General features: G+C 45.9%; 1 protein-coding gene across 3 annotated transcripts; it reads right to left on the bottom strand.

Moving 5' to 3' along the window:
- MTURN (maturin, neural progenitor differentiation regulator homolog) lies at positions 1-20,792 on the bottom strand. Of its 3 annotated transcripts, none has more exons than XM_079302053.1 (4): positions 20,578-20,782; positions 13,999-14,121; positions 7,583-7,737; positions 1-3,398 (listed from the first exon to the last, which is right to left on the bottom strand). In XM_079302053.1, the coding sequence occupies exons 1-3, from the start codon at positions 20,737-20,739 to the stop codon at positions 7,627-7,629; spliced, it is 396 nt and encodes a 131-aa protein (XP_079158179.1). In that variant the 5' UTR covers positions 20,740-20,782; the 3' UTR covers positions 1-3,398; positions 7,583-7,626. The 3 variants fall into 3 exon arrangements, with proteins under 3 accessions (XP_079158179.1, XP_079158178.1, XP_079158177.1); XM_079302052.1 differs by having other exon boundaries at positions 1-3,560; XM_079302051.1 differs by having other exon boundaries at positions 1-7,737; positions 20,578-20,792.
- Between the last annotated feature and the right edge of the window lie 4,293 nt (positions 20,793-25,085).

The raw sequence follows: 25,085 nt of genomic DNA on the forward strand, positions 1-25,085 counted from the left end.
TCAGAGTTTGGGAAGATCTTTAATGGGAAGCTCATGGCATAATGACACTGCTGGATTTGACACCTTGGTGGTGGACGAGGAAGGAGGATCAGGAGGCAGCCACTGCTCCACTGAAGTACTTTGAAAGTGCTGAACAAAAGGGCAACTTCTTTTGCTGACTCCTTTCACAGCTTCAAAATCCCAAAAACAGAGAGGTCTTTCAGCCAGAAAAATGGTGGAAACCACACCAAAGACAGACTTGGCACGGTGTGGCTCAATACAATTTCTGCTTGATGTGTTGAGGGTTGACTAGTCCCTGCATTAGTAAAGGAAAACTTGACAAAAGAATTGCATTGACTAAAATCCAGAGCTGACATTTGTACCACCGCCACCCCTGAAGATGAAAGCTTCCTTTACATGCAGTAAAGGAAGATCTTTGCACAGATCTTTGCCTACATGAGCAACAGCATGTTGGTACAGAAAGGGAATTTCAAAGTTCAATGTATTTTACATGAAACCAGTAAGCTTCATTATAGTCAGCAGTAACTAGTTCGAAGAAGTTTGGGGTTTTTTTCTTGTAGGTTAATGAAGGCCCTATTTGTTAATCTGTTTTTTTTTTTTTTTTACATCCAAGCTTGTACTGACAGTGCAATGCTATGCAGATCTGTATAAATTGGGGTTTGCAATAATTCAGATGTGCCTTTAGAGACAGTCATTGTTTAAAAAAATCAGCAATGAGAAAAAAGTCAAACACAGACCATGTAAAACACAATTTGGCTCACTGAACAAGTAAATGTGTTTAAGTGAAGAGGTGTCCTCTGCTCACCTGCCACAGACATCAGACACCAACAGTGCAACTAAGTCTCAGAAGTCAAATAAAAACCCAAAGTTACAAAGTCTGCCCTCTAAGGACCAAATTGAAGGACTCTTTAAATATCTGCATTGCAAGTGATGTCCCCTGAGCCATGGTCAGCCTGCAAGGATGACCTCAAGTCCGGCCTGTTACAGGGTCTAGGAGCTGCTGCCCTGAGTCACTCCTGCCTGGCTCTCACACAAAGCTTTCCCAGCTGCAGCTGTCTGCAGAGACAGGCTGCTGGGGAGGAGGGGAGGTCCTGCCAAAATTAAACACATAAAACAAAGCATTTGTCTCTGCTCAGCAATTTACAAAAAGGGGCATCCAGCTAATGCCCCTGAAGGGATTTTTCCCAATTTCCCATGTCCTCTGACCTGACCTAAAACAGCCAGCACTGAGAAAGATTGCCCAGTGACCAAGGCAACCAGACAAGTCTCATTTTCTGGATGCCCAACCTGGAGAGCCTCAATGGGTTATGATTTTCAGAGAGTGGATTATCTGGCTAGACATAACTGTCTGTGAAATGATACTGGGTTTGACACCTAAATTGACTGCTGTCTTCTGCACAGCCCCTGTCTGGCATAGACCACTCACAGTCCTCAAAGGATAACACAGTTCCCATGCCACCTCATCCCCCTGTACAGAAAGGACAGTATGACTCACACCGTGCTGAACTGCAGCCCCACTGACATACCTGGCTGCAGGCTGTGAAAGGTAAGAGGTATTTCTCTCCTCCTTCCTTTGCTTCCCTTCTTCTAGGAGTGAGAACTTCTGAGAAGAACAGAATGGTAAGGAGAGACAGGAAGGAAGTATAGACACAGGGTAAGGATGCAACCTCTCCTCCTGACACTGCTAAACACTGAGTAAAACAGCCATAGACACCAGCCCTGGATCCCAGACAAAGATCAGGAAAGATGCTGAAAGAGGCTGGGAATATGTCCTGAATGGCAACTTTCCAAAACGATGTCCATGATTATTGCAATCGTTTTTACTGTCACAATCTCATGTCCTACCTTGCAGAGGGGTAAAGGACAGGGACCTACCCAACAATGCTGCAGCAGAAACTCCTCCCTGCTGCCCCCAACGACCATCTCACACAGCACACCTTCTGTGGAACACAGTCATCTGACATGCATGTCACTGATGCAGGAAAACTATGGCTCTTCCCAGAAAAAATGTGGCATTCTTATAAGCATGAGGCTTTCAAAGGCACAGAGCTATGCAGTGAGGGGAAACTGCCTGGAAAAGAGCTGGGAGCAGGGCAGGAGGTCGAGCTGAAGTCTGGTAAGGGTTCAGGTCATCGTGATCAGGGGTGAGCTATTCCCCACATTTCTGCAAGGTAACAGTCAGACAATTTTTTCTCTCATGAGCAAGTCCTTTTAAGAGATGTTATTATGCACCTAAAAAAGTAGTTTCCTGCACCCTGACTGCTGCTCCTATCAACTCACACAATATCCTAATGCTGGAGACAAGGGATAGGCTTTTCAGTTTGCCTATTCTATCCCTTCCTCCCTCAACCATCTTAACACATTAATCAGGCAGGACACTAAGAGGAAAACACAACTGAGCTCAAGGCCTCAGTAGTGTCCAGAGGAGTTTTTTACAAACTGCATATACTTGGCAGGATGGCTTTGGCTGTCTCAGAAATCTCAGCATCTCTCTTTCTGAAGGGGCTTTGCTCACTCTTGCCCCTGCACTCGTCATAGTTCTAAAATCTGCTATTCCATCTGGCATCCCATGTATTTCTCATTGCCCAAGCAGCACTCTGCTGACTGCATGAATGTAACTCATATTCAGAAGCACCAATTCTGCAAAAGGCTCTGCTGTATTTATATTTAGTTAGAACATGAAACGCCTATGAGAAGGGCCAAGGGAGAGCCTTCTGTGTCTTTTCATTACTGGTTTGCTCTGAGAATAGGCAATGACAATGCATATCTCTGTTCACCCACAGACCTAAAGCACTGCTGAACAAGAAATACCAACAGCCCCTTTTACAAAAGGCTTAAGGTGGGACTTTCAAAGGAGTTACCCTGCTCCTGCTAAATCTTCCAGAGGCCTGCATGCATAACTGGAGGCCTGCCCTGAACTCCCAGAGACTTAGACCCATGTAAAGCTCAAGGCAAGGCAATGGCAGACATATAAACCCACATCTCACTAAGTTTGCAAGCACTGATGCAAATGTTGGCAAATCTTGTGTCTCAGTCTGGCAGTCTAGTCACTGGGTCATGCTACCCTTGATTAATTATTGAATGGTGGCTAACTGCAATATGTGGAAGGAGGAAGGGAAAATAAAATACAAATGAAATACAAAAACATTTCATAGAACAACCAAACCAGTTCCACACCTCTTGCATCATTTGGCAAGTATGGAAAAGTAACACAGTAATACAGAAATGTATTTGGTCAAAGTAAGGAATCAATGCTTTTTGATAAAATACATTCTATATTAATGCTCATTCACATTTATAACATGTAAATTAAATTTTCTACGTATAAAATTCCAGTTTATTCTTAGTGCTGCCTGGTCATGCTTCAGTTCAGCAGCAGGGCTCAACACATTCAGCTCCTAGGAAAGTGGGAGGAAATAAGAGTGCTCAGCTTTCTGCAGGACCAAGCCTCACATATCCCCTGGCCCTGCAGGTCCTATCTGAACAAAATCTCGCTGGCTTCAGTGGGAGTTTTGCAGTGGAGAGAACTGCAGAAGGGCTGGATGTCCAGCATTTGCAGTCTGTGTGGAAGTCACTCAAATGGTACAGGACATTAAAAAAAAAAAGTGAGTTAGTGAATACAGAAAATAATAATATATCTACATAATTTACAGCACTGTTTGCTTGCAACTGTATTAATGCTCAACCGCTCATTAACGATTCAATCAATACGCAGGGAAAGGTAGCAGAGTGCAACACACATTACAGCCTCCTGCATGCAATTACAAGCACTAGATCTTAGTCTTTCCTCATTTCATTAATTCCTGCCTAGCCCACTGCCAGCATGCCCAGTTCCCACTGAGCCTTGTGGAATTAACCCCTCACAGCATTTAGGCCAGTCCACACCTCTGCACAGGTCCCTGACACTGTGCAAGGTGCTTTTAGCAGCAGGTTCTTAGCTACTACCCATGTCCACCCTGCACCCTCCCCTCTGCTGTGCCAGCACTGTCTGTGCAGCCACACGCTGAGCAGATGGTGGGACTGATCCAGCTGGAAGCCTGCCTGGCTGTGAAAGGCAGAGGTCTGTGTCCCAGTCAGGCTGGGCTCGCAGCCCAGCTCACCGGGCAGGTGTGCATGGGGTGCCTGCACCTGCACACTGGCTCCAGCCACCTGCCCCTCAAACAAATGGGTGCAAGTGCCCAGCAAACCTGAACAGCAGGACTTTGCCTGCAGCTTGCACTGCTGTAAATTGTTTGCTTGCATTACACTAGAGCAGAGGAAAGTCAGCCCCATAAGATCTACTTCTGTGAGCCACAATCCAAGTGTTGGATGCTATGAAGAGAGAGGGTCTTCCAAAGGAAGGCTCTGTTTAAGGTTATAACATCTGTTTTAGCTGGAGAAGAAAGAAAAATTTAGGGGCTTAAAGCAGGGATGGAAACCACTGGTCTTAGACTTTATTTCAGTAAGCAAAAAGCCTATTGCTTCTGTACAGTGTTATACAGTGAACTGCCACAGTTCTCACGTCACTAGTCCATAGAAAAGGTGCTGCAACTATCAGGTCTATGCCTGCATGCTGAAAGAATGTACAAAGTTGCATTAAGCTCTGTTTTTCTTCCACTTTTTTTTTTTTTTTTTTTTTTTTTTTTTACATTCTTAAACTCTGACTTCTACAGTGTTGCAGACACATCTGTGCAGACTCGGGTAACACACATTGTCCCAGTTATGGAAGATCTTTGCCTCTGATGGAAAAAATCAAGTGCTATGCATCTCTCAAACCACCATCATAAATGTAAACCATCAAGAAAACTTGCTCTCTTCAGTAACCCTGGAAAAAAGTCTTTTAAAAATCCATTGAAAAGGAGACATCATTAACAACAGGGTTTTCAAAATTATACAATGAGTAGTTTATAGGAATTGTCCAAGTATTTTCTCTTTGCTCACTCTTTGTTTTTATAAAGCTGATTTTGTATAAAAGGGCTTTTGAAGCATATGACCTTTGTTTTACAACTTTTAAAAAAATTGGAAAAAAGGAGTGAATTTAGAAACATCTTTCTTGATTGTGGAAAACAGCTGTATTACAACAGAATTACCTTTGCTTCTTATATTTTCAGTACAAAAAGCAAGTAAATAAAGAGACCCTGCATTTTCACAGTCTGGCACTCATCCAAGTTAGAACTACATAAAACCGGTAATAAATACGAGGAGTTGTCTTCTCCTTCATATTAAAACCCTCACCAAATCCCTTGGGGAGCAAGTCCCCTGGTAATAAAACCCCACTACATTTCATATCAGCTGAAGCAGTTATTTCAGCTTTCCTCCAATAAGGTGTAAATGCCCAGTCTAGCTCAAAGGCCCAGGAAGAGGTCCAGCATAATTTTAAGAGCCAAGTGCTGGTTGATACCCTTATGGCTTCAGTGCTAGTTGCATCCAAGCTGCACTCAGAGAAGATCCCAGAAACTACAGGCCTGTCAGTCTCATTTCAGTGCCCAGTGAAAATTGGAAAATATTATTCTGAAGGGTATATAAAAACACCTAGAGTACAATGCAATCACTGGTCACAGCCAGCATGGTTTCTTGAAGGGAAAGTCCTGCTTGTCAAACCTGATTTCCTTTTATAACAAGGTAATCTACCTAGCTGATCAAGGGAAGCAAGGGGATGTAATGTACTTGGAGTTCAGTAAAGCTTTTGATACTGTATCAAAAGCATCCTTCTGACTAAAATATCCAGGACACAGCTGGATAAACGTCATAGGATGGGTGAGCAACTGGTTCACAGGCTGGACACAAAGGGTTACAGTGAATGGGGTGACATCAGACTGGCGATCTGTCACCAGTGGGGTTCCATAGGGCTCCATCCCTGGCCCTGTGCTCTTCAACATCTCATTAACAATCAGAACACAGGACTTGAAGGAATACTAAGTAAGTTTGCTGACTACCCTAAATTGAGAGGAGCTGTCAACTCTCTTGAGGGCAGAGAGGCCCTGCAGAGAGATGTCAACAAATGAGAGAGATGGGCAATCACCAACTGTATGAAGCTTAACAGGGGCAAGTGCTGGATTCTGCACCTGGGACAGGGCAACCGTGGTTGTATGTAAAGACCAGGGAATGAGAGGCTGGAGAGCAGTGCTGTGGAAAGGGACCTGGGAGTTCTGGTTGATGGCAAGCTGAATGTGAGTCAGAAGTGCCCCAGCAGCCAGGAGGGCAAATCCTGTCCTGGAGGGCATCAGGGACAGCATCACCAGCTGGGCAAGGGAGGGGATTGTCCTGCTCTGCTCTGGGACAGCCTCACCTTGAGTGCTGGGGGCAGTTTTGGGAGCCAGAATATAAAGAAGATATTTAACTATTAGAGAGTGTCCAGAGGAGAGCAACAAGGATGGTGAAGGGTCTGGAAGGGAAGCCTGGTGAGGAGTGGCTGAGGTCACTTTGTTCAGCCTGGAGGAGACTGAGGGGAGACCTCATTGTGGTCTTCAGCATCCTCAGGAGGGGAAAAAGAGGGACAGGTACAGATCTCTTCACTCTAATGACCAGTGACAGGACCTGAGGGAATGGCCTGAAGCTGAGTCAGGGGAGGTTTAGGTTGGATATCAGAAAAAGCTTCCTCACCCAGAGGGTGGTTGGGCACTGGAACGGGCTTCCCAGGGAAGTGGTCACAGCACAAACCTGACAGAGTTCAAGAAGTGTTTGGACTCAATGCTCTCAGGCACATGGTGTCACTCTTAGGGTGCCCTGCACAGGGCCAGAAGTTGGACTCGAGGGTCCTGATGGGTCTCTTCCAACTCAGCATATTCTATGATTTCATGATTCCAATGCATAATGCCATAAGGTCTGAGTAATAATTTGGCAGTGTGCCAAAACCAACAAAGCTTAAAGTTAGCTGTCATGCAGAAGTGGAATAGGCGACAGATATTTTTTACTTGATTTGTAAGAAAGCAGCACTTGCCTTTGGATCACATGGTGTTGGAGTACCAGGGCTGCTCTATAATGTGTGCTGCTGGTGCCCGTTACTCCCAGTTATTAATTCAGCACTTGGAAATTCAGGAGTCAGTGAAATGACATCAATATGTCTGACACCCCCCCGGATTTCCTACTCCCTATTATTTTTGTTAAGCCTTCATATGCACTTCTGCAGCACCAACCACTGCTAAACTACTGTTTTTCAGAAGTCTGCCCATATTTGGTACTTTGTCAAAAACCTATAGCTGTTGAACTAAAAAGAAAAGCGCAGGTGGTGTTTGCTCTCTGCGCTGGTTTCCTTGGAAAGGCCAGGGGTGAGGACTTGGCACTCTCCCCACACGCCTCCTACATTCTCAGTACTCTACATTCATGTCAGCAAACACTACTCCCGAACACAAATCGAAGAGACAAGTCAGCGACAAAACTACTTCTAGACTGATAACGGCAGAATGCTACCAAGACAACTCCATAGAAAACCCACTGAAGCAGGAGCAAAATTCAGGTCACTTCTTAGCAAAGCTCATCACGGATTATCATTACTATTTTGTTTTTTTAAAACCATTTTTTGTAAAACTTTTATCTTGGCAGCCAGACATCCCCTTGTGATGTGCTAATTCAAACAGGCTAATGTGGGACCACCTGACCCCACCTGGTACCAAAGGCTTCCGAATTTTTTTATAGCTTCTCAGAAAATCACTGCTGACTGACACCCATCTGTTGGTGATCAGCTTCTGGTTCCTCTTCTTCCACATCTGCGTTATATTCTTCAAATGCATCATCATCAACATCTGGAAGCCCAAGTAGCTACAAAGAAGAGAAAATACCGTGTAACAGTGAATTACCCACTCATGCAGATTTGCTGCAAATCTTCACACAAATCCTACATGCACTTCTTAAAAACCTCAAACCCTGGAATAACTGCATAATGATCTTGGCTCTCTTTCTCTCCCTCCTGGGATAAAGAAAGATTTGAAAATGCATCCTCACACCAAATTAAGCGCTCAGAGACCGGAAGATAAATAAAACCAAAACAAAGCACTTGCAAAAAGCTTCACATTCTTCTCTGAGGCCACATTATGAATTGTTGAGTGTTTAGGCTTGGCAGTGGTTTAACTTCTGAAAGAACCATGATAACACTGTAGCAGTAGTTGTCTTGGTTTAAGTTTGTTTTTTGTCAGCCCTATAAAAGACAACGAAGAAAACATCCTCATGAAGGATTGGCTAGTGTGGAGTCTCTAAAAACCCAAAGAACCTGCCCTGTCAAATGCTTCTCTTGAAGCCTTTGCTCCATCACAATGGGCAGAGTCTTACATACTGTGTGCAGCCCTTGCAGTAAGAATTACTGTGTATTCCACTGAAATATTGTCCCTTTAAACTTCTGCAAAAATAGATTTGGGCTTGCAAGGAACTGCCAGCCCATCTTCCTTGAACAATGTTTGGATGCCTCCACTTGATGGCTCCGACCACTCAATGTCACCTCTTCACTACAGGAAAAGGAGCAAACAGCTATGTTTCAACTTCTCCCCTCTCCCCCAAAAGGTTGCCAAGCCAACAGTATAGTTAGGAAAACAGATACACCAAATAACAGTAAAAATAATGCATTTGTTGTGGAAGTTTTGTATTAGAATCCTACACTAACAGCTATTAATAGCCACAAAGCAAAATTGTAGGCTGGACATTACTGAGAATACCATGTATTTAGCTTGCCAGGGCTGGAAGAGCAGCACAGATGCATGTAACACTCTCTTTGGAGAGTGATGCAGCTGCTAGCTCTTGAAAGAGGCAGAGCCCAGAAAATCTGTGAGGAGGGTGACATTCTTTAGGTGAGAGCATGGAAATGATAAGGCTGCAACAAGGCCATTTACAGGGACCTAAACTAATTCAGTCTGTCATTGACATTCAAAGTTATTCAGTGGACATAAATACAAGGCATATAATAGTTTCTGGGTGCAATGAAGCTTGTATTGCTCACTGTCACAACAAGAAAATCAGATTTTTAGTTACAGGGTTTCTTCAGCAGAGAAATGGAAGAAGAATTTGCTGACTAAATCCCCTCCTTTGCATTTTAAGAATACTTACTTATGGAGAGACCCCAAATGGAAAACGTTCTTGTTTTCTGATCAGAACAAAGTAATTGTTCCTATGCATTTTTCAAATCAAATGCTTAACTGAACATGAACTGCTCAGGTCATTTTCAGGATGCGGGGGTTTTATTTCATGGTGAAGCTAAAATTAAAATACTCAGTCTTCAAAAGGTAAGTTCAAGGACTCTTTCTAGACTTTCTTATACACCAGTATTATTTTCACTAAACTAATCTGGTATATTCAAATTAAATGTGAATGTTGTACTCCTGTTTGTATCACGTGGCAGAAAGAGTTTTGACTGTACTTTTTCTTCCCACCTCTGGTCATAATTCCTCTTTGATTTGCAAGGAAATGAGTCACATGAATCTTCATTTTATGGGATACTGTACTGCAAAAAAAGCATGGAAAACACAACACGCACCACAAGAACTCCAAAGACATACACAATCCCAAAGGATGGGGAGCACATCCTGCTTTTCACACATTCCCTCTCTCTTTGCCATCAGGAAATCCAGTTCCTCTTTCCCTACAGCAGCATAAATCAGAGGCAGCAGTGTTAATCAGAGTGATGCTGTGGACTCTAGTGGTTTTACAGAGGAAGGGATGGGATGGGATGGGATGGGATGGGATGGGATGGGATGGGATGGGATGGGATGGGATGGGATGGGATGGGATGGGATGGGATGGGATGGGATGGGATGGGATGGGATGGGATGGGATGGGATGGGAGGTTCCTTCAAGGGAGATGCAGTTTTATTCTCTCACAGACACGTTATGACCCCAAGGCATGGGGGAAGCAAGGAGAGGAGCCAGTCTAAACATCAACCCATAACAAGGCATCACATCTTGTTGTTTCCCACAGGATTATGGTGGTCCCTCACTGCTGTTAACCCCTTACTGTTCTCTGGACTGCAGTGACAAATCACTGTACAAAAGGTAAGGTACAAAAAAAGGTACAAAAAGTAAGGTGATGAAAAAGGCCTGGGCTGACCCTAGATTGACTCCCACCTTGTCTTCTTTCCCACACACTAGCTTCTGCTCCTAGTCCACAGCTGCTTCATATATTAAAGTATCAGCTATGCAGCACACTTTAAAGGACTTAAATGGAGAGGAAAAAAGGAGAAAAGGCATAAACCAGAAAACTGTTGTAGAAAGAGAGCTGATTCATCAGTAGAAAAGCCGAGGGGAATAAAATTGCCACGCAGTGATGCATGGTTAGGAGGAGGTCAGGGGCATGTTGAGGAGGGAAGGAGGGAGGATAACAACCAGCAGCATTGCCTGAACCATAGCTATTTATTTCTGCTGGCTGAAGTACCCATCTGGAGGTAAAGGAGAGGTCACTGGGACATGCATGAATACAGTGTATATGGATTAAATGGCTTTTACACTGCAGACTCCCCACTTCAGATGTAGGCTTTCCAGACTGAAGATGAGCTCAGTGCAAGACCCCTGGAATTTGCTGCTGAAATTGTATGACTCATGCCTTGGTTTCCTGCAAACTTTGCCAGTTGGTGGGATGTCCCCCAGGCATTTATTTTATTTGTCTTTCTTGACCCTTTCAAAGTTCCCTGATATCACAAATAACCTCACAGTTACTAACTCATGGAAGCAGAGTGACACCTCCTACTACTTTAGCCTCCTACTAAAAGCCAGCACACAAGCACACTGAAAAATAAGCCCAGTACAAGACCGAGCTTTAGCAGCCCATGTGATGCTACATTAGAGATAAAACAGTTCTGTTGAATCCCTATAGGAAGGACTATGACTCCAGGCAGATGTGCTTAAAAGCACCAGCACAGGCATCTCCTGGCACTTCTGACATCAGACAGACCGAGGCACAGGAGGAGATGGGATGCTCTGAGACAAATAACAGTATTTGTTCTCAGTGCTATTGGTTGATATCGTACCTTCATGGGGTCTGGCACTTCTGGATGCTCCTTGAAGAAGTGGATAATAAGGTAAATTACAAAGTTTTGTGGAAACCAACTCAGGAAGGCAGTAATGGGTAGAGACAACATGCCCCTCACCACCTTCAGTAAAGAAACACCTAGACCTTGCCTACAGCAGGACTCAGAGGTGTGGTTTAGTTGCAGGCAAACCAGCACTTTTTAAAAGCCCCATCTAATTAAATATCTTGTTTGGCACGGTGTTTAGGCCATAAAACATTAGGGAGAGATGCCTGAGAAGAGTGAGGGACAGTGAGCAGACCTAGACCACCCTCATGGCCTTCTGTTCCCAGGGAAGACTAGTGAGCAGAGAGAGAGAGGGATGCTCACTGTGAGGGATGCTAACTGCTGGGCATTCATGTTCTCATAGTCTCCAAAACACAGGGCTCAGCAACATGAGAAGCCAGTCCCTTCCCACTCCACAGCCTCAGGGCAAGCTCATGGAGACAAGGCTGGGCTGTTATCATGAATGTGCAGAGCATGGCTGAGCTGAATTACTGGAAAAAGTTGGTTTTGGAGCCCTCAGTTATGGGAAGGCAGATGCTCATGCTGTGCACAAGGGCATGGAAAGACGCAGATGCACTGCCACTGTTTTCTTCTAAGTTCTTCCCTTCCAAGGACCCCAACAAGGAATTTCAGAACTGTCTAAAATCATGAATGTCTACTGCAATACCAAAATGGAGAAGACTTTCAAAAGGTGCTTAGCAAGCATCTGCTAAAAACCTGGTCCCCAGTGTCCCAGACTGAGAGCCAGAGCCACCAGAAATTACAGAAAAGCCCAGTCTGACCTTCAGTTGCAGTTTTTCCTAAACTGCCATTTTTCAAACTGGAGTTTGACAGACTGGTCTCTGTCAGCTGATTTGCTGGGATAGAAAAGAAATACTCTGCAAATGCACTGTTGCCTTGAAGCTGACAGCAGAGTGGTCTCATCAGTAAAATGGGTCCAGCAGAGAAAGGACAGGAGACAGCATGAAGTGATGACAAGGAAATAATTTCCCAATATTGAAGAAAAGTCATTTTGTTCTGGCAAAGGCCTGAGGGTGCAAAATAACTGTTTCCATATGTCTATTATAACACCATTCAATTTTTAAAGTATTTTCTCCCAAGTATGTGCTATTTTTAATAATTACTATGAGGAGAAAGTATCAATAAATTCCTTAATTAGACTTGTCTACATACAGCCATACCTCAAATGATAACCCCAATTTTGTTATGCTGATGCAGATCTCTTAATACTGGGTCAAAGGAGAATCTGAGAAACTTAGTATCTGTGGTACAACCATGAGAAAATGAAGAGGTACTCAATTACAGTCTGCAAGAGGTCTCTGGCAACTAAGGACACCATTTTTGAGCAAACAAAAGCAAAATTAAATTCAACAGCTAGGAAGCAAAACCAGAATAATGCAGATTGTAAACAAAAGAGTTATTCATAGCACTGTAACTAGCCATGAGAAGAAAAAGTACCCAACAGTGTTGTATCCTTTAAGCCACCTGAAGACTACATCAAGAGTGGGTGTCTTTGGAAAAGACACATTCTACTTCAACCTCAATTTATATGTTGGCTGTGGGAATCATGAAGTAAAATGTGATGTATTAATGAAGGGTTCAGGCTACATGAGCATAATGGTTCCTCTTGCTTTGAACCCTTTCATTCTGAAGAGTAGCTCAACTTGGTTTGAATGAAGTCAATTTTTCAGTAACTTAAGTTATGCTGGAATAAATGTGGTTTAAATGAAGTAAGCAATCTGCACCAATTTAATTAAGTCTTTTTGAAGTCCTCCTTAGTTAAACCAGTAGAAGCTTCTCATCAAAGGCACAGCTTCCCTGAGTAGAAGACAGCTATGAAGATCCTAGAGCCCAATATTGTTCTGGGAAACATACTTCTATTTTTTGCATGTTTTCACAATTACAAACAGCTGTAGTGACAGATCAGATTTCCAGTCCTTTCTAAGAAAAGTGTGCATCTGTTCTATTTATTTCTAGCCTCTCAAAGGATTCTTTAAAATTATGCTCTTTTATGTCGACCAGCTGTGGTGATCTGTGCAAGAGTGTAACACAGGGAGGGCCAGTGTTTTCATATCAGTGCTCCAGGCCCTCCCTTTCTGTATCCAGAAGACTGGATACATTTCCAGTCTTCTCAACTAGTCAGCCAGAAAAAGACAGGAGGGAAAAGGTCTACATTTTCAGTTGAGCATAAAAACGTCCATGGGTGAACTTCTTCATGGACATCACAGGAGAATGGCTCTGGCTACAAACCTTTGCCCTGCTTTGCACCAAGCCCTTAGCCAGCCCCACACATTCAAAAGGAGAGGCTATGTAAAAAGAGCATTTGGTGAAAATAAAGGGCAACAGCCAGCCTAAGACACTGATGGATCTTGATTTTGGCACAAATCTTAGTGTTAAATGGAGAAAGCTGAGTAGCAGCAAAACAGAAAAATACAGGCCCCCTCCCCACAAAACCCAGCTTCTCTTCTAACTTCTCAAGCAGTGACCAAACCAGTGTTTGCAAATACCAAGTGACAACCATCCTAACAAGAAAATCTGTATCACTTGGGAGAAAAAATCCTCAGCCATAAAATAAACCATCCTGAGGAGAGACCATACTTCCAGTTTCCCATAGGTTTGCTTTTGCTGTTCATATCATTGCAAAACCCCTCAATTCCAGAGCCAGGAAACGACTCTGCCACAAAGTCCCACAGCGCTGACTCGTATCCCGTTCCTCGGAGTCAGCGCTGCATCAGCAGGATGCGAGTCCCTGCCCTCTGCCACTGGCTGACACACCAGTTGGCCTCCCACCCTGCATGGGAATCTCATCCTCTCAAACACAGAGATAAATAGAAATAAAAAGGCAGCTGACTTCCAGGAAACAATTTCCAATTCCCCATGGTAGCTTACGTGCTAACGCTTCTGTACTCAGGCACTAACTGGAGATGTAAATTTATGGAGAAGAAAAAACAACTTCCTCTATTCAGTGCTGTCCTAGTAAAAGTCACAGGTAACTGTCAATGTTTAGAAGGAAAAGAAAACCACTTACAGGTCTGAAGGATTTGAAGACTTTTTCCAATATTTCATGGAGGGTCTTTTTCCCACAGGAGGAGATGTAGTCCTGTGCGAGCTGCAGGAAAGGTAAGCAGTCCTCACTTTCGCTCCACACATGCTGAAAGCCAACAGCAACACAAGAAAGGAAAGGCATTAACAGGAATTCGCGCCAACCTTTCCATGTGATTTTATAAGGTGACATGTTGTAAACATCTGCCAAAGTACATTGAGCCTCCTGCAGTTCAGACCCGCCCTGGGGACAGGCACTGCAGTCTCTTTCATGAGCCATGTTTCTGAGGAGGAACCTGGATTTTATTAACATGATGAATCATAAAAGATAGAAATCAACCCAGAAGTGGATATGCCTCATGGTTGCACCAGCCATGAAGCGTACATGCATTTGGTGCACACATATTTTACCTATGAAGGTGCTTTTGTTTGACATCAGCCCTGATCAGACCTGGAAGTAATACTGGGTTTTCTCTTTTTCTGCATCTGCTGCAGTGAAGCCCTCAGGAAGAGCTAAAGCATCTCCTTGCCTTCCTAGCATTAGTGCAAATATGATGCGACCCTGGAGGTGGAACTTGATGCGTAATTCTCTCAACAATGCAAAAGAAAAGATGCAAAATCTGGCTGCAGGCTAAGCACAGAGTCAATGAGAGACATTTGGGCACTCACAGCATCGTGACACTTCAAGCTTCCCACCCTGCAATGAGACTTATGTTGGGGGTTGAGTGTTTTTCTGTTACTGTGTCAATTGAAAGAATTTTCCCCATTATCATGCCAATGGAGCTGGCCGGGTTACACCCAGGGTCTCTGATGACTCCAGACAAAAGGGGTGGGTGGGAACGGCTCCCAGAAGGGCCTCTGAGGCTTCTGTGAGGGGTCTCATGTTTTCCGGTGAGCTCAGAGGAGGATGCCCGGATCTTCAGCCCACGCGGCCGGAGCACAGCAGAGCCAGACCCTCTGCGATCACCTGCCCTGCATCTGCCCCGTTCCAGCCTCCTGCCTCTGCGGACACAGCTGATCCCCCGGACACACACGGTGAGCGAGGAGCCGCCGCTCCAGCCCGTTCCCACCCGAGACCGGCGTGGCCGCTGCCGCCCCCTCCTGCCTCTCTTCCCGCCTGCCCCTCAGCAGATCCGGGCTGGGACTAAGCACAGAAACAGCGCGCTTGCATCTAAAGGGACTGACACCGAGTTATCTATTCTGTTCTGTTAGCAATTTTAACAACTGCTGTTGTTTTCTGCTTGTATGGTTAGATATATTAGTAAAAGAGCTGTTATTCCCACCCCCTTATCTCTGCCTCAGAGTCCTTGATTCAAACAATTATAATACTTGGGGGGAGTGGAACCAAAGTCTCTATTTCAAAGGGAAACTTCTGCCTTTACTGGCAGACACCTGTCCTTTCAAACCAGGACACTTACTCCTCCTGGAACCCAATCCTCTCTTCCCAAGCAAGTACATTTAAACCCATTTGAGATCCTCCTGCCTCACTCCTGCTCTGGAGATGCTGGTTCCCCAGCCTTACACTGTGAAGCCTCTCTCAAAACTGATGTTTATTCTGGTGCTAGGAGGTTGTCTGAGACAGAGCTGGCAAGTGATGGAGGGAGCACCCAGGCAACAATGCTTTCTGTGCCCAAGGCATAAGCTAATGCATCATCTTAAACACCTTCTGTTTGAAGACTTGGTCCATGGGACTCTTGGGCAGCCTGCCACATAGAGAAGTGCAATACTGCAAAATTGGTATGAAACTCTTGTACCTCTTTTTCTGTGCAGAAACTCTTTTCCCCAAAGTGCCTTTTTACTTGCTATAAACAGCAGGTTATGCTTAAACAAGGAAAGAGGAGGATCTCTCCAAAGCTTAACTAACATTCAGGGAAACACTCAAAACGACAGATGTTTCAATCCCTAGCATAAGGCTTGCATGTTGCCTTCCTCTTGACTGGTGAGTACCTGCCAGGGATACAGTTATGCACTTAACAAAAGAAAACAGTACTTAACATCACCTAAACTGCACCTTTAAGATAAAACCTGTAACTGCTTTGCTATGAACTTCACTTGACCTACATTTTCTTTGCTGTTTGTTGCACTTTACAAGCATAAACATAATGAAATGTTCTGTTATGAAAAGATCCCTGCATTACTGAGTACATTCTGCACTTTCCATACAACCAGAGTCATGTCTTAACCATTCTGGCAATAAAAATAAGTTCTTTACAGTCTTGCCAACTCTCAAACGCACACACCACAAGTCTCATGATACTTCATGCCATCTTAAGAGTCATGGGCCTTGTAATCCTATAAATATACAACTACATCTCAGCTTCTGTTTACAACAAAAAAAAAAAAAGAAAAAAATTCTGCACTTTATTATTTCTATGGCCTAAAAAGGCAGAATGTAGATGAAGTGAACGCAAATGAGCCCTCTTCAAAGTATCAAATGAACACTTCCAAATCACATTTTAAAAAAAGCCTTTGGAGAAGGTTTTGGAGGTCTGGTCTTCATACTTGAGGTTAGCAATAACTGTTTAGTTACTCCTAAACTTCAGAGCTGAATGTTGCAGCTTGGCAATTCCTGGCTTGTGATAAACCTGTTACAATTGTTTATATGTATAAAACAATTATGACTGCTGAGATCCTCATTCTTGTTTAAATTGTGGCTTCTTCTGACTGCCAGAGCTATACACAGGAGCTTCCACATAAATGAAAATCAGGCCCTGCCCTTTAATAAATCATAGCTGGTTCATTCCCCAGGGAAAGTTAACCCCTTATTATCCTACTGTGTTTTTACAATCTCTTTTTAAGCTGCACCATATTTTACACACCTGTGTGAATTCATCAGCAGTAGGCAGAATAAGATGATCTAGCACGAGGGAAAAAACTAAGAGAATAATCTGATCACTGAGTTTTTGAGATTTTTTTTGCATAGCATAACAAGACAACTAGCAAGTAGCAATTAAAAAAATCTCCCCATCTGCAGAGGATTTTAAATATTGACTGTAGCAACAAACACACGACTAAGTTTTATGTGCCATTAGTACACATATGTCATTTGAAAATGGGTTGATTTAATCTTTTCCCTCAAAAACCACAACCATAATAAAGACCAGGGTTGTAATGCCTGTAGGTTCAGCTGCATCTACAGCTCTCTGTGGTGGTTCAGTGCTGCACCCAAGGAGCACAGGAACTGTCTCAGCACTGACTCACCCATCTCCAGAGAAACCTGTAATAGCAATTTTGGCCTTGCAAAATAAAAACAAATGTAATTTCAGGATTCAGCTCCTGCTTAGAAAGTTCAGTAAAGCTGCATATACGGAGATGCTTTTCCTGGAAAACCTGATGCCTGAGAATCCCTCTGCAGTGGGAGACGGTAGCTGCTGGCAGACTGGTGGACTACAGTGTTTGGCTGTGGCTGTGCAATTAAAAAAATATTAATCTCATCATCAGAGTGTGTGTTTTCCAAGCTTGCCCAGTTTTGCTCACAGTTGCTTTGTGTCACTACAAAAGCACACAACCACTAAATTCCACCTCAGCCAACCTAAGATCATGGTTGAATTATTTAGTTCAGCACCTACACACAGCACATAGCTGAGGAAATCAATAGAGCTGCATCTGGAGTGGTTTGCTTTCCCTCACACCTTTAGATGACTCAGTATAGCTGGATGGCAGAATCACGTGCTGGCCCACCTTTTTCTAAACAGCCCACTTATTGTGCATGACAGCAAAACTTTTTATTTATGGGGATAATTTGACTTGCGTAAAATATTCAGACCCACTGACTCTGTTCTGATATATTTTCAGAAACAATAAAGCAAGCAAGATGGCATCATATTTTTATTTATTTTATCAGTTACTTTGAATACCAGTAATAACATGGTGACAAAACAAATGACAGACTGTAAGGAATAGCATCACAACCCTCACTCCCCTTGATTATGGCTACACAAGTCCAATTAATTTCTCAAGAACCTCAGGAGCATCAGGAGCTGAATTATACATTGTTCAGCTATCTAAAATGCTGATTCGGAGTTTCAGTGTCCAGGTGGTACTGAAAATGCCAATAAGCATCTACATGGATCTCCTGTATCCCTAGCATGTTAAAACCCTAGCCTAAAGATATCTTTTCAGGAAATGAAAGGTATCAGATGTTGTGATCTGGGATCTCTGATGTTAGACAAAATTCAGTGTTTTTCTCCCCCAGATTGCATCTTGGCAACCTTTCCACGTTTTTTTCCTCTCCTCTTTCCTTTTAAGTTCATCATGCTCATCATCTCCTCCTAACAAGTGGGTTATCATGGAATTCTCTGGCACCTCCTACATAGCTTTTTAAGTCTCATCATTATGAAACGACGACGTAAAGAAAGAACAAGAATACCAGGCATCAGATGCTTATTAAATGTGAGGCTCCTTTATAAGAGGCATAGGGTGCAAGAAGGCTGTGAAGTGTGTCACTGTGAATTCTGTTTATATTAATTCACTTTCACACTCCACACTGTGTTAAAGGAGCCATGCAACAAAGTTTAAAGTGCAAATGGTAATCAACCCCTTGGCTTGTATTAAGTCTCCTTAAAATAAACTTTAGGCTGCAATTGCACATAAAAAGCGAAGTTATAATCTGGAACATTAGGAAAAAAAAAGCAGAGTGACTGCAAAAAACCAAAATAATCAAGCTGGGAGCAGAAATTAAGTCCCACAGTGCACTAGGACAAGGAAACAGGATGCGGGAGAATCTAATCATCAGTGGGTCTTAATCACATTAAAGAAACACCATCTCTTTAAAGAAAAGGAATTACGAATGACACCTATCTGCCTCTCTTTAAAGTATTATCATTACAAAAATTGCCTCAACTAATAAGGCTAGAAAAGACAGAAGAAAACATCACTTCTAGTTTTCCACTGCTTATGTTCCAGATTTGACAGGAGGTGGCCCTTCGCTCCATTTTACTAGTGGTGACTCTGGGCAGGGAGTTCTTCCCACACCAACCCTGGAATGAAAATATTTTCCAAAAAAAAAAAAAGAAAATGTGAATGTGATTTCAGAAGAAAAAAAGGAAAAAAAAAAAAGGCCAGCATTGGAATACAGTCTGAAGCTGCTTAAGATTTTTTTTTTAAGTTGACTAGACTTCGTATGAAAGAATTCACTCAATTATTGAGCAGTGTATAAAGAAACAACAGATGTCAAAGAAAAATAAATGGACTTTCTTTGCAATTTCCAATATCATTGGTGTCCAACCACAGTTTTTAGCCTAGTGCTGCACTGGATTCATACATATTCCTGTTCAGGAGTGCAGCGGGCACAGCCCTTTCTGGGCAAAGGCATACATAGGAGAGGAATGAGCACTGGGGTCTGGCAGCCTCAGAGGTGCTGGGAAGACAGATGTGCAGAGCTGTTCCCACAGAGGACTGAAAGAATCCTGAGATACCCCGCTGCTACGTCTGAAGGTCTCACGAATCCCTGGACAGATGCATAACTAAACTCCAGATAACTTCTTTCATAATTCAGCATTGCCACCTACTCGACTAAATAAATAAATAAAGGTCCTGCTCGCTGGGATCTGTGGTCCTGGAGAAGTCACTCCACTGCTCTTTGTTTCCATGGACCCATCTGTCAAATGGGCTCACTCTACACTTACCTGTTGGAAAGGGAATTAGCGAACATTTGTCAAGCAAGTGGAGGGATGAAACTTCCTCCGTGAAAGGAAGAACCTACAACGTTTCTACAACGGCAGTGCTAGGAGCTGTTTTGTTAAAATAAGCAAACCAAAATCCTTTCATTGAAGTTAACTGGCACTTGGCAGCTTACAAACCCCGTGGCGAGGTGTCGCTTTTCCGTGACCCTTCTTGCACTTCTGCTCACCATCAGGAGGGTCTGGCCGAGGGAAAAAGCACCCCCTGACCCTTCCCAAAGACAGGGGTTGGAGCTGGAGCCTTTTCCGCACAAACTCGGCGCTGAACTCCGGCGGGGCGGGGATGCCTGGCCGGCACCTGCACGGACCCCGCGGCGGGCCCGGGGGAGCGGCGGGGGGGGCGCGGCCCTCCTGTCATCCTGACTCCATTTTATTCCTGCCCGTTCTCCATTTGCCGTGACAGCCCTGCCAGTGCGCCCGTCCCCGCGCCTTGCCCCAGCCCCGGCACCCCGGCAGGATGGAGGGGCCGCGGGGGAGCGGCAGCTGCGGCCCCCGCGGGCGCGGGGCAGGCGGGGGGCCCGCTCCGCTCCTCGCCGCCCGCCCGGAGCCCGCGGCCGCCCCGGGCCGGGCGATGGGGAAAGGGGGGTGGGGTGTCCCTGCCCGCAGCCCTGCCCGCGGGGCCGCCCCCCACCGGCAGCCGACTCCATTTTGCAGACTGTGGGAGGATCCCCCCGGCCCCCGGCCCCGCCGCCCTCCATCACAGCATCCCTCCCTCCCTCCCCGGGCACGGCCCCGTCCTCCGCGCCCCCGGCGCTGCCCCTCGGGCGCTCCCCGCGGGCTCCGGGGATCCGCACGGACGGCGCGTCCCGGGGCGGCGCGAGGGCTCCCCGCGCGGGGGGCGCCCCGCACGCCCGCGACCCCCGGTCCCCTCACGGGGCACTCACGAAATTGTCGCCGCAGGCGGCCTCCGGGCACAGCACGTAGAAGGAGACGCCGGGCTCGGCGTAGAAGTCCATGCGCCGCTCCGTCTCCTCGGCGGCGATGAGCTGGAAGGGCGTGCGGGCGCACCACCGCTCCGCCGCCTCCGCCAGCGCCTCGAAAGCCATCGCCGACCCCGCCGCCGCCGCCGCCGCCGCCGCCTCCCGCCCGCGCCCCCCGCGCCTCGCGCCGCCCCGCGCCCGCCCCGCGCGCCGCCCCTCCCGCCCCCCGCGCCGCGCCTCGCGCCCCGCGCGCCGCTCCGGCACCGGCCCCGCTGGAATTCGCCGCGGACAATTGACTCGAACCCTCCTGGCAACTTGGGGGAGAGGGGGGGAAAAGGAAAGCTCCACGCATGAAGGCGCTGCCGGCCAGACCGTGCCTCGCCTCGCCGCTTCCCATCCCTCTTCCCGGGACTGGGCCGGAATCTCGGCAGGACACGGGTACCCCTGCACTGGGCTCCGTGGGAGCCACCCACGTGCGGGCTGTTGGGCTGTCCAAATACACACAGAATCACCCCGTGACGGTGGAAAGCTTTACGGAGATTCCTCCTGGCCCTCTGTCCTGTGGATCTGTGTGTTTGCAATGAGGTTCACATTACTCTTCCAAGCTTATCCCAGGGAATTATCTATCTATATGTCCAGCCAAGGCATGGGAGATACGTGAGCTGGTCTGCATTAATAATAGGCATTGACGTGCACTGTGCTGCAAAGGAAAGCAAATCCTCACGGGCCTGAGTGGGTTTTCAGCGCGAAGCCCAGGAATTCATAGAGGTGAACAGGAAGCACAGAGCCCATAGTGGCAGTGGGCAGAAAAGTTTGCAAGGACAAAGAGGACACTTGCCTCTGAAACAAGTGGCTGTTTCTGGTCTCCTGAGTGGTGTTCCACTGCATTCCCAAGGCAGGTACCAAAAGCCCTGCTGGCCGTGTCAGTGTCACACCCCGAGCACTCCCATCGTATGTATCGGTGCATAAATCATTCCACCGCTCCGAAGCAACGGTGAGGTCACCATACGTCTTCTCCAACCTTAATGACCCCGAGGCTGGCTCGGTTACAGCGTGGTGGCGATAAGGATTCTGTGATTCCAAGCTGCAGGGAGAATGTGACTGAGCAGAGCAGCACCAGCACAGCTGTGCCAAGGATGCGTTCCCGCTGCATTCCCGCTGCATTCCCGCTGCATTCCCGCTGCATTCCCGCTGCCTCCGGCTGTCCTGGGGCACGCTGCGAGCACCCACGCTGCTGTGCTCAGCCCCACGGCCACTGTCTCCCGCCCAGCGCTGAGGTGTCAGGAAATGCAACAACAGGAGTGCTTGGCTACTGTAACTCAGCTCCTTTATGCGTGGTGGAATGAGGGTGCTTGCTTTTCCCACCAAAGGATTTATTCTGCACACATATTTTGGATAGTGCCCGCATTCCCAGGGTGCTCTTAGAGCAGCAAGTGTTCAACACTCATTATGCTTGGAGCTGTGCTCTGAATGTGCAAAACATGGTAAAAACTACCAATGTTCCAAAACTCCTCAGAGGTGCCTCAGATCTCAGATAGCTGTGCACTTGAAGGTGCTTATCCTGCTCCTGGCACATGTCTCTTCTCCAGGGCAAAAGGAGGCAACATCAGTCTCCTACCTACTGCATAAATCTGGGGAGGTGAGTGCAGTAATACCTGCAAAACATTCGGTGTGTGGGGTACCTATGGAAGACCTGTGGTTTGCAAGCAGCCTGGGCTGGAGCAGTGAGTCTTGAATAGCTGGAAAGGAAGTCCTAAACCTCTTGTCACTTCCTGAAGGAGCCAGGGGTCCTGTAGAAAACCAAAGGTTACTGCAGGCTGTCGGAGTTCCAGGTGTTGGCAGAGCTGTGAGTCCTGTGCAGGACTTTTCAATTTTAATATTCTCTCATCATTGGGCATTTGGGGTTTTCCTTTCCAAATACATTTAAGTAATGAGCATAAAAATAGGACATGGAAAAATCTTTTCTCCTAATATGTGACATTTACAGCTTGCCTGCAACCACTGGGCAGGGAGCCACACTTGGGCAGATATCTCCCCTGCCTTAGGGCTCAGCCACCAAGTTCAATCCCAATCCCACTGTCTCTTTGCGCTTCCCAGAGTTCTGGCTTTGTTTTCTATTTTCCCCAAAGACCAGGCATTGGGTGAGGATGTGGTGATGAGAGTGAAGCCTTGGCATTTCCTGTCGCTGTCGGGGCCATTGGGTTTGGGGCTCCCGACATGGGCAGCCAGGCAGCCATGTCCTCCTGTCTGGCAGTGCCCTGGCCCATAACAGCAAGGGGAGGTCAAGGCTGTGCTGCAAACAGGCACCATTTCAAATAAATGAGGTCTCAGTGTTAACACCTATGATTTATGTGCATTTTCAAAGCCCTACATGAGCATCTTTTTAGTCCTTAAAGCATCACTTTGAAGTATGTGGTGTTCGTTATCTCCATTCTGTGGAGTAGGGAAGCTGACAGGTTTCAAATGAGATTTTAAATATCTTAGTGCAGCATGCACTGCAAAATCCTTTGTCACGTTTGAGGGTGCAGCCATTCAAATCAGACAGATGTGATTATTTGTTTATTTACATGCAATGAGTCTCTTTGCTCTTACACCTGTAACCCAAAAGCAGATTATAAAAAGAGTCTGGTGAAGGGTAGTGATTTTGGCAATGCAGAAGTGCTGCTTGCAGAGCAAGCCAGGCTGAGTGGCCCTGACCACTGTGCTGATGCTAGGGCCTGAGGGATGGACACGTGAATGCAAGGCAGGTGCAATGCTCATGACACCCTTAATGCCTCTCTGCAAGTCAGAATCAGAAGCACCCACTGCTTCTTTGACAAGATGGGGAGACGGCCAACAGTGCTGTACAGTGCCTAAGCTTTGCTGGAATGGTGTATATTGAATTGTTTTCTTCCTACTTATTGAAAATACTCACAAGCATCCATGCCCCAAAGCATGGCCACATAAGGGGAGCAAGTACCTTCTTGGGAGAGAAGAGCTGTCAAAAAGCTGTCTGCTGTGGCAAAGATAGTTTACAGAAGAGAAACCAGAGGAAAAGTAGTTTCCCCTAACTTGAGGGATGCACTTCCATTTCCATCTCCTATCTGATGCTTTCCATTGCCCTGATCCAGGCCACAGAGAGGGCAGGGAAACATTGCTAGATCATTTCAGAGGGATGCCTCTGAATTCAGTAACTATGACCAGCTGGAAAAGGCATTTCACTTTGAAAAGCATATGGAGAGCATTAGGAAGGGAGAGCATGTGCACTTGCCATAGCCATGCTAGTTGGAACAAAAATATAAATATCAGCATTTTACAGGTGACTTCTGGTTTTTTGCAGGTTCTGCACCTCCACAGAAATTAGAGAGTCATAGGAGAGAGAAGTGTCAACATGAGGGCTGAGTGGATAAACCAATTTTCTGCCATTTGCATGGATTGAAGGAGGAGTGGAGGGGATGGTTTTCAAAGTATCTGGCTCCCAGGAGTTACCTTTACAAAAGCCCTTGCCACTGCAATGCCTGATGAAGAGTGTGGTCTAGAAGGCTATGGAAGAGCAGAGTACCTCTCTGCTCCCCCTGGACATCATGACACTGGGAAAAGACATGTAGGGAAGGCAAAGCAAGAAGCTGTGGAAGGTGGAGGAGCAGAAGGGTTTCTGAAATGCGTCAGACAAACAACCTGCCCACAGCTGTGGTGTCTCTCTCAAACACTGAGCCACTGTTCTTCTCTACAGCAAGTTAGAAATCTGACAAATTCTGCTCAAGGACTGACCACCTTAAGATTTTGTTTTTTCTCTATTTTTTCTGATGAAATGCCCTCATTGGTCTGCTTTTGGTGAACTGCCAAGCAATTCGCATTAATTCGCCTGACCAGCTGTAAGAACCCGATTGCCCTCCTGCAGCCCTCATTACCCACCCTCCCTGCTGATCCAAATTCAGAAAGGTCAGGGGGGTGAGCTCCAGTAAATTATAAGAGATACACCCTTAGCTGCTGTGCTGTGTCAGCTTGTTCCCTTGCATCTCTACACTGTTTGGTCTCCTGAGGAAAGACTGGTTCCCTTCCTCCAGAAAGCAAAGGCATAAAGAAATCCTAGGGGAAACAAAATAGGTGAGGGCATTGATCCTTTCATGGACACCCCCTTACAGACATTTATACCACAGACCTTTAAAAAGAAAGTATTTCTTATTGTTATCAGTAGTGGTTCATTCACAACACGCTTTTCACACACCCAGAGTGTCCTTGACACTTGCACTTTCTTGAGCAAGGTGCTGAAAAAGCTGTTCCTGCAAAAGCCTGGTATGTGCAGGGCTTCCAGTGGTGTTTGCACCCTCACAGCATTCCCACTGAGCCTTTAACACCATTACATGTCCTGCTGCAGCAGAGCAGCAGGGTGTTGTTCCAGGGACTCAAAGTGAGTGACTGTTGGCCAACAGATCAGTTCTAGGCTGGAGTCCAGGAGCCAACATGTTGGTATCTTGCAAATATTGTTCCCC

The sequence above is a fragment of the Erithacus rubecula genome, assembly GCF_903797595.1.
Source record: "Erithacus rubecula genome assembly, chromosome: 3".
In the NCBI taxonomy this organism is placed as follows: Eukaryota; Metazoa; Chordata; class Aves; order Passeriformes; family Muscicapidae; genus Erithacus; species Erithacus rubecula.

Bases quoted from the DNA above. Each gene is read 5' to 3' on its own strand.
- MTURN (XM_079302051.1), bottom strand. From the start codon at position 20,739: ATGGCTTTCGAGGCGCTGGCGGAGGCGGCGGAGCGGTGGTGCGCCCGC. The intron at 14,122-20,577 runs GTGAGTGCCCCG...GTTGGCTTTCAG, and splicing joins CCGCCTGCGGCGACAATTTC to CATGTGTGGAGCGAAAGTGA. The intron at 7,738-13,998 runs GTAAGTGGTTTT...TCTTCTTTGTAG, and splicing joins TCTTCAAATCCTTCAGACCT to CTACTTGGGCTTCCAGATGT.